The 9422-nt window shown below is 40.5% G+C and overlaps 1 protein-coding gene across 1 annotated transcript in view; it reads left to right on the top strand.

The window, feature by feature from the left end:
* Window positions 1-9422, top strand: part of LOC104411331 (putative bifunctional UDP-N-acetylglucosamine transferase and deubiquitinase ALG13) — a gene marked incomplete at its 5' end in the record, with an annotated part of 22521 nt that overhangs the window by 151 nt on the left and 12948 nt on the right. Inside the window, 9 exons of the mRNA XM_010021728.1 lie at window positions 740-790; window positions 1510-1556; window positions 2381-2453; window positions 4186-4267; window positions 4617-4797; window positions 5688-5763; window positions 6471-6579; window positions 7776-7840; window positions 8725-8825. Coding sequence (XP_010020030.1) covers window positions 740-790; window positions 1510-1556; window positions 2381-2453; window positions 4186-4267; window positions 4617-4797; window positions 5688-5763; window positions 6471-6579; window positions 7776-7840; window positions 8725-8825 — 785 coding nt within the window. The remainder of the gene's footprint in view (window positions 1-739; window positions 791-1509; window positions 1557-2380; window positions 2454-4185; window positions 4268-4616; window positions 4798-5687; window positions 5764-6470; window positions 6580-7775; window positions 7841-8724; window positions 8826-9422) is intronic.

Below are 9422 nucleotides of genomic sequence, written 5' to 3'. Positions count from 1 at the left end.
TGTGCTCTGAAAACATGTCATGCTTCACCAGGTTTCGTGCGGGTAGGAGAGCAGAAGCAGCAGCGTGCTCACTTGCTTACCTTATTTGAGTTGCTATCGCAAAAGTTCTACTTGACTTTCTATTCTGAAGCTCCTGAAATCAAGTTTAGCAAGTTACTAATCCCGAACTAACCTGCAGAGTGATAGTTGTTGGGGTAGTATATTCTCTGTGGAGCAACCATTGCAGAATTTAGTAGGTAGGAAATTCATAGGAATTTGCAGTAAGAAATGTACATCAAAAGAGGGCTGAAAACTCCAGAATGTGTGTAAATGTTGCATAAAATAATACTTTTTTTGGGGGGGTGTTTATTTTGGTGGGGTTTGTGTTTGTTTGCTTGGGTTTGGTGTGTGTTTTGTTCCCCCCACCCCCTTGTGATCACAGTTAAGTGTTCGATCTAATCTAGGAGGGAGATGAGTCCCTGAGTGTTTCCCTTAATTTCTTTAGGATCTCTTGGTATTTCCATGTTGGTACCCCATGCTTTAAGGCAGGGAACAGTGAAGTCATGCCCCCAGTCAGACCACAGCCCTTCAGAAACCAAAAACAATAGGAATCGTCAGACTTCCCCAGTTTGGTGTCTGTGCTCCCAGCTCCTGTGCTGCCCCCTCCCATTCAGTAGCTCGTAATGTGCAACTTGCGTTTAACTTTGCTTTGCAACTGGCTGAGTTTTTATATTTGTTTTATTCTTTATTTTGTTGGAAGTATGTGGAAGGATCATTTGAGAAATACCTTGAACGACTGGGAGATCCAAAGGTAAGACTGATCTAATACTTGTTAAGGGATTAAAACTTTAGGAGCCTAAACCAGGAAAATAATCAGGTGGTGGTTTAAAATTTGGTGGCATGGGGTTTTGTTTTTAGATAGACCCCAATGCTGGGGTCTCATTTGCATAGGTAATACAATGGGTTTGTGCTGAATATTCACATGTGTAAACAATATCCATTTTAGTGGGGAACTTGTATTGGTGCAAAGGAGCAATGTGTGCAGACTGGGCTGTAAAGCTGAGGCCTCTCACAGGCCTTGTGCATAATCGCAGTTCTTCTCTAAGGAGGAAAAGGCAAAATATGTGTAATGTACATCACATCAAGTGTTGATCAGGCTTTGCAATCCCCTGCTTCTTCCTTTATCCCCAGGTTCAAATGCTAGAGTTCAGACTTTAGCCAGTAAGTGTGGTGGATGCAGCAATCTCTGAAACAAATGTAGTGGCTTTAAATTAAAACAAAAACACAGCTTGAGTGATGTGATTAGGAGTTGCTGCCAGAACTAGCTCCATTTTACTCAGCTCATGCCCATCCCGCAGGCTTTTGTATGTCATAGAAATGGAAATCCTAATATCTCAACTCTCAGTGCATTGATTGTTTTAACCAGAGGATGAGTTTGGTTAGATATCTTAATACAACAGAGAACTAAAACAGAGTTCTCAGTGTTGAAGATTGCTCCACTATATCATGTAATCTCATCATCTTGCACAGGAAAGTGCTGGCCAGCTGGAAATGAGTGCCTTATCAGTCATGTACAAGTAAGTGTCTCTTTCTTAAGTTTCAGTTTGTTTTGGACTTGATGATGTTTGAGTTCTGGCCCCAGAACCTTTTATTTGTTTGTTGCTGAGATACTAATGTGTGAAACATAGTGAGAAATGCTACCCAAAGAAAGTTAAACTACAGTGTAAACAGGTGCTGTCACAGCCCCTGTTCTCATAGCCTGGGTTAAGGGGAGGGTCAATTTCCAGGTATGTTTGTTATCTTTTTGCTCATGTTAAACTCGGAAGCTAAGGGCTTCCTTCTAGTGGTTGAAGAATGGAAAATGCGAAGAAACAAGTAGCTGTGTAGTGGAAATGCTATGTGGTAATTACAAGCGTAACTAAAACTCATGTAGGTGTTCTTGAAAGCTCCAGTAGCGAGGTGTAATGGGCCTACTTGGTGTGTAAACCCTGGCATTTATGTCAAAGCCTCCCTTTGCAGGCTTGTTCTGTTCCTGTACTGAAGGAACAAACTGAAGTTTTGCAAGAATTACTAGTTCCCTGTGCTAATCCTGCTGTAATCCTTTGCAGGGTGACACTTAAGACTTAATTGGGTGTCTGAGCACCCTGCTGTAAGCATAAATACTTGACCTAGTCTGTGACTAAGTGTAATGGTCTTTCCCAGATAACTGTTTTCCCCTAAGATGGGTGTTTGCTTATCTAGCTGTTGCTGTATGGTAGCATTCGTTTATCAGGGAAAGTATTCTGCTTGACTTTCCTATAAACCAACAGGATTCTCTAAACAGCTCTCTGCAAACTTCTTCGTAAGATGGTTCTACTAGAAGTGTGTTCTTTCAAGTATTGTTTCTCCTCTGCTTACCTAGGCGAGACTTTATTCTGTACCGGTACCCTGGAAAGCCACCCATTCATGCTACAAACAATGGCTTTGAAGACAAGGTGAGCAGAAGTGAGGCAGTTTCCTATCCCTAAATCCCAGCTACCTCCAGTCCTGCTTAGTTGTAAAACCTTGCCACTGGAATTGGGCTCTTGTAAATCCAGTGCTCTTGTGTACCTGCACGAACCCCATAACTGGCTTCAGCTCATGGAAAAAGCACAGTATTTGCACAACAGTGAATTATAGTAGCTTTGCTTCCCATATGAGGGACAGATTGTGTGTTGTTCTCCTGCCAGTCTTTTGTTACACCAGCACATTATTGCAAAGAAGTTTAATTTTGACAGGAAGAGGTAACATCACAATTCCAGAATGTTCTTCCGTGTCTCTGAAGTCTCTGGGTAAAAACACTTCTCAGTGGGAATTTGACTGATCCAAGAGGGCAAAACGAAATATCTGGGTTGAGATGAAGAGCAGAACAAGATACATTTGTCATATTGGTGAAGAGAAGGTGTTCACCACCCCCAGGTACCTCTCTTCCTGACATTGGATGAGGTGTGCAGTTTTTCTTCCTGGAAAGGAGAGGTTGATGGGATTGATTAATCTAACAAACTGATTCGTTTCTATGACATACAAATTGAGTACAGCTGAGAATAGGAGCTAACGGAACAGCTTATATACACAAGAATTACTGCTGGGTGTCAAAAGAAGGCACATAAAGGAGAAATATTCTGTATTATCTTCCATCTGCCCCCTCTTGTGTTTTCTGCAGTCATGTAGCTGTGTCCACGCAATTCCATGGCTAGCTTGGGCGCAAAGCCAGTGAAGTTGCTGCAGTATGGATTTCAGTATGGGCTACTGTATTTGCCAAAGAGTCTGGTCTGCTCTGAAATCTGTGCTGCTGCAGCTGTTCTCTGTTGGTTAGAGAAGAACTGTCATTGTTTACGTGTGCTGCTTTTTCTCTGTAGCTTAATCTAACTCCAGAATGAGCCAACTTTAAAAATCAAGCAGTATGGTCTAACTGTGTGTTTGTCCTCGAAGGCTTCATCACCAGAACTCTCATTAAGTGTTGGCAGCTGTCTGTCATTAGCCTGCATCTACAGGCAGCAGCTCTTTCTGCTGTTGCTCTTTCTCACCATGAGATGAGAGCTTGTGTTGGCAGAAGACATAGTGCCCACTGAATTAAGAGCCCTGGCATCCCAGCTCCTGCTGGTTAACCGGGAAGCATCCTTCCTGGCAGTGTGCTGACAGCCAGGGCTTCTGCTAGTTGTGGTAAAATGGTAAGATGAGGTTTGATGGTATATGTTTACTTGGTGTGTCAGTGCATATGTTGCAGAAAGCAAAAGGGCAGCATAATATCTCTTCCTAAAAGCAGGGCTTTGCTGAGGGCTGGAGAAGTAGGTGCTTTTCTAGTCCCTCGGGCAGGGAATAGCAAAATGTGCCTTTGTTACTTGGGCAGCGCATATTGGGGTACTGCATTTAATTGCTTATATTTATTTTACCTCTTGAGCACTTGGTGGTTTCAGAGGTAAGCTGGAAACAAACTGTTATTTTATGTTTAATGCAGCACAATGTACAAATTGATAGTTTTCCTTGGCATAATAGACAAGCTTATTTAGAGTGTTGATCTAGGATTTGGTTTTTAAGCTGATTCTACAGCTTTTTCGTATTTAGTATTGGGTTTTGTTGAGCTGGTATTGACTGTAGGGTGAAAGAATAATGTGGTCTTGAGCTAGGATATCGAATAGAGTTAAGTTTTATATCATTCCAGACTTAAAGCCTGCTTTCTTTTCCCAGGTTTTACTGTGTTGTTCAGGCAATGGCCATTACGACTCTGTGTATACAAAACAGTTCCAGGAAAATGCTGCTATTTGCCAGGGTAAACTTGAAATCCTTTTTCTATGGAAGACAATTAGGTGTTTTCATATGTTTATAGGTAGTGTTTGTTTTGGTTTTCAGTGGTGGGGTGGAGAAGGATGGAAGCTCATTCACTGTATATTAACATATACTTGTTATTCTGTTAAGTGGGTTATTGGACCAAATGGCTTCCAGAGGTCCCTTCTTCCCACCTGAATTATTTCATGGTCCTCTCCTTAACTGAATGTAATATAACAAGTGCCTGTAACAGTAGATAATATATGAAGATACGATTACCTTGAAAATTGCAGCAGTTCTTACTGATCTGGTGTTACCTTCATTTGGTTTGAGCTTTGTGTTGATTTGTTCAGCTATATTATATGAGATCCTGTACAAAGATGTGTTTGGCATGGATGAGGAAGAATTAAAGTCTGCAGTGGAAATGTTTCGAAGTGGATCCAAGAAGAACAGAAACAATGTCTCTGTGGCAAGTGAGGATGCAAAGTTTGATTGCCTTCATGAAAAAGTATCCGGAAATCCATCAGAAAAGAGGTAGTGTTTTCGGAGGGAATATGATGAAAGGGAAGGAAAAAAAAAAAACCCAAACCTTAAAACCTTGCAAAGAGCAAGTTTTTCAAGTGTTTTTTTTTTTTTTATGGGGTATTAACTCTTTTATGTATCGTGTGACACAAACACAAAGCTGAAGTATATTGTGGAAGAGAACGTGCTTTCCTTGGAGCTGGGAAGTAGCATGTGATTGAAAAGCCTCTGCTGCTGGCTATGTTATAGTTGTGTGTTACTCTGTAAAATGACAGCTTATTTGTAAATAAAATTGATGTTTATGTCATCAGAATTTTATTTTTAGTGAAAAACCATTGTTACCCTTCTAAACCTCTGTCGCTCTGCAGAGGCCAGTAGTGTATTGAGAAAATGAGCTCTGCTTGGCTTTGTCCTTTTTTGAATGGAATCATACCTCAGATACACAATTAAACGGACTCCTTTAATTCAAGTCTGTTTGATCACTGAGGAAGAGAGGAACAAGCAGAACGTCCCTATAGAAACCCTCATATCCTGTGTTGCTCAAGTCACTAGAAAGGCTTGAGGGTTGCCTCTGAATGCTTGCAGATGGCATTGGTTTAATAGGTCTTAGGGTGTCTTCTTATACTTGACAGTGCAAGAGTTTAATCAGTCGGTGAGATCATCTTCATCCTTTCCTAATGCAAGCAGTAGCCGTCATTAGGGATGAGTGTTGGAACAAGTAAAGATGATGAAATGGGAAAAGGGTTGTCCTGTACCTCATCACAGCCATGGTTTGTGTTTAAGGCAAAAATCTGCCACTTGATGGCACCATGGTGCTTTTTCAGGTTATATGAGCAGTTGATTTTAATCCTGGTTAGAAATTGTGCATTGTATCTCTTGTAATCCTATTTTCAATTACTTAGACTGAACGACTGGGAAGGCAATGAGATTGACAATCCACAGGAAGATAAGTTCAAACAAGGCATTGAAGAAGAAAAGGTTTGTCAGTTAGGAAAGAGTTCCTTATGGTGTGTTCTTTTTGTTGCTGTTGTTGTATGACATTACCCTTGTTAGGGCTATACCTTCTTTTCCACTTTTTTGAAATGACATTGTGGAAAGTGGGTGGCTTACTTCTTCCATCTGCTTGTCTCTTGGTTTTGCCCCTGAGTTTATATTCAACTGGATAAGCCTTTTTCCTTTCTGAGATTCTCTTGTTCTTCTCTAGCTAATATCCCTCCAAAGATGGAGCTTAGCAGATGTTTTCTGGTCTGCTGTTTGCTTTTCCTAGAAACGGTTTAAATCAGCTCACTTTTGTTTGAACACAGTATAAATCACTCTGGAACGGTTTGAGAAACTCTATAGAAACATGTTTTCAGATTTAATAACTGAAACTCCCACCAACATCTGAAGCCATGGCTTCATTGGTCTAGTTGGCTTCCTTTGATTCTTTCTGAGTAAAGAACATGTTAGATGTTACTTTTGAGCGTGTTTCTAACCTTTCCAAAGTCTTTTTGCTCAGTTTCTGAATGCTTAAATGTGTTTCCATATTCTTGAGGTTTAGTTTTTAGGAAAATACAGTGGAAGTGAAAATCTTGGAAAACAGCATGTGTATGTTTTAAAACGTTCCATAGGTACTGGCAGGGTGGAGACTCTGCTGAATGCACTGAATGTACTTGTTAATGTTTCATTTCAACTCTTGTTTTTAGCATCCAGAAAACCCATTGAAGATGCCTGTTCCTTATAAAGTGCTAAAGGCTCTGGACCCTGGGATCTATCGAAATGTGGAGTTTGATGTTTGGCTGGACAGCAGAAAAGGTATCTTTTATAAAAGCAAAACAAAAGACTTTCTGTCCTAGGCTCAGTGTAAAATTTATCAGAGAAGCTGATTTTTCCCAGCTGAAATGTGAGAGATGCTGGTTAACCCAGCAAATACTTGTAGGTAGTACATCTTCTTGCTGGTAACTGGTTTCTTGGCTTCATTTCAAAGTATGAAATACACTGCTGCTGACACTGTATAATGGCTGTAAGGTTGCTGGAAGTCTGGCCTTTGCTACTTGCTGACTGTGGTATAGGAAATATGAGGACTCAGAGCAGAATGCAGAACTCTGTGTTACCATTCTGTTGTATTGGAAATCATTCAAATTCGGGAGGTTTTTGTTGCAGCATGTGTGCAAGGACTTCTGCTTTTTTTATAAGCATGATTTCTGGCTTAGAGATGTATAATAATGATCTCAAATTTAGCATTGAGATCTGTCAGATGAGATGAGTTTTGTTTCTCTTGCTTCCCAGCTCTCCTGGGCTTGAACCGTCTGGAAAGATTTCATGGTCTTTGTGGCTTGGGATAGGTTGCTGCTTTTTGGGGTACACTATGGCTGATCCATAAAGCAAGAAGTTACCAAGAGAGATAAGTTTTGAAGTGGCATTTAATAGCTGACCCAAAGTGCTTTGCATACTGAAGAACTCCAGCATTTTACAACTGCATTAGCAGTAGAGGGTCATTAAAATTCTTGGAACAGAGTATAGTAACTAATTATCTATGTAGAGTACTGGTGCGCAGAGAATCCAGGCGAGGAATGGAGAAAAACCACTGACATCTAGCAGCAATGAGACTTTAGGCAACGTTAGCTTTTCCTGGATAACAGCTCAGTCTTGCCAAGTGCTGCCAGTACTGTGGCAAGACAAGACACGTTCAACATTCTTAATACCAGGATTGTAACTAAATGCAGGATTAACTCACAAAAGGCATTGTAGTATTGAAGTAGTAGTGCTACTTACTGTGTTATCTGGATGTTAGTGATGTCCTGTGGTTTAGTGTGGTTATGGTCTGTTCGAAGAACATCTGTAGTTATTTCACCATTACTATGGGGAATGTTCAGGTATGCGTAGGAAATACTTAATTTAATTGGCCTGTAATTTGTAGTTGGATGCTGTTGTGAAGTACTTGTAGGATACGTGAAGAAAGAACAGTAGTTTAAAGGCTTTTTCCTTTTTTATTATTCGTTTATTTTTAGAGCTTCAAAAAACTGACTACATGGTGTTTGCTGGGAGACAGTACTATTTAGGAGACAAGTGTCAGGTTAGTACTCAAAGGAGACTCAGTTATGATAAACTACTAAAACTTCTTTAAATGGAGTATGGTAAGCCTTAAAATAATTTGACTTCATAGAATTTTCCAAGGCTTTTCTCATCCTTTTCCTTGTAGCTATTAATCTGACTTTTTAATTTCATTTCTTTCCAAAATCTCCTTTAAACACTGGGTAGCATGAAGGAAAAGCTGCTTGGAAATTCCTTGCAAACCAGTGATTTGCATTCTGTGAGTGTGGAAGTTCCAGACCAAGTGTTCAAAATGCACTGAGTGTGCTTTTGAGCTGGTTGTCTGTTAGACTTTCACTGGGGGTCAGCAGCAAGCTTGGACAGTCTTCTGCTTTTCAACAGTAATGTAGCAAATACTTCTGTAAAATAGAAGCGCTAAAAAGGGAGGAATAGCATGATCTGACCAGGAGATGCTGAAAAGAAGGTCAGCTTTCTTTGTTTTCTGATGGACGTAGTGAGAGCTTATTTTTGTCTCACTGTTTTGAGGTAGTCCTGATGATTCACTCAGTGACTTGCTTCTAGCTGAGCAAAGCTTTCCTTTCCAATTTCCTGTTTTATCTTCTGTTCTCCTTGAGTTCTTAAATAACAGTCTTCCTTGGTGCTTATCTGCTTGGCACAGTGTGTAAAAATAAGTAAAGAAACCAGGTATTTTACTTCTCAGTCACTCACAAGAATGATCGTGTTTTCCCTCCCTGAAGTTAGTATAGTGCTCTTTATTTTGCCTGCTATTTTGGAGAAGTATTTGGGAGTCCTGAGCCAACATAGGATCAGTTAGGAGCAGGCTTTGCTATTAGTGGTTTGCAGACGGTATTCTGGATCCCCTGGTACAGTTTGGCTATTTTAGAGCTTTTCTTGTTCTCTTTCCAGGTACGTCTGGAGCCTGGAGGTAAGTATTACAATGCTCATATCCAGGAAGTCGGACAGGATGGCAACACCTTGACTGTATTCGTTGAGGAGCTGGCAGAAAAGTAAGCAGCCTGGTGACACTTCATATTTGAGCTCATTCTAGTTGAGTTTGTATATTCAGAGAGGCTTTAAACAGGGTTAAGTTACTTTGAAAAGAGAACCTAGGCTTTCAAATACAAAGCGAAGCTTTGCTTCCTCGTTGGCTATCACTCTTCAAATACAGTGTTGCAGGAGTGCAATTTCTAGTGACCAAAATCATTATTGTAATGCATTCTGTGAAATCTTGCTGCTTGCTCTTCTCTGGAATGTGAAAGTGATTTTTGCACTTTGGGCTTAATTCATGAATAGCAGATTACCCTCTGGTGTTGGTCTCTGGAGTTCTTATGTTGTACCCAAACAACTGAATAATTGGCACTTCTGGCGGGTCTGATCGCTTTCTTCACCTTGCTGTTCAAAGCATTCACCTTCCTCCTAGAATTCTGGTCAAACCTAGGATTCAGCTTGATGACATACTGCAAAAAACCTGTGTTGTCACATACTTTCAGGTGTAGTTCTGTGCAGGGAAGAAAGACTTCACCAGGAAGTCAGTATGTTGAGCCTAAATCCTAGCTTGCCTTGTTTAATAAATGAGTTACAGTAGCGTGCTTGGTGTCAGGGAA

Source organism: Nestor notabilis, unplaced genomic scaffold (genome assembly GCF_000696875.1).
Source record: "Nestor notabilis isolate BGI_N333 unplaced genomic scaffold, ASM69687v1 scaffold24110, whole genome shotgun sequence".
NCBI classification, from domain to species: domain Eukaryota; kingdom Metazoa; phylum Chordata; class Aves; order Psittaciformes; family Psittacidae; genus Nestor; species Nestor notabilis.
The sequence above is the reverse complement of the archived record's forward strand: the minus strand, read 5'-3'. Positions and strand labels throughout refer to the sequence as shown.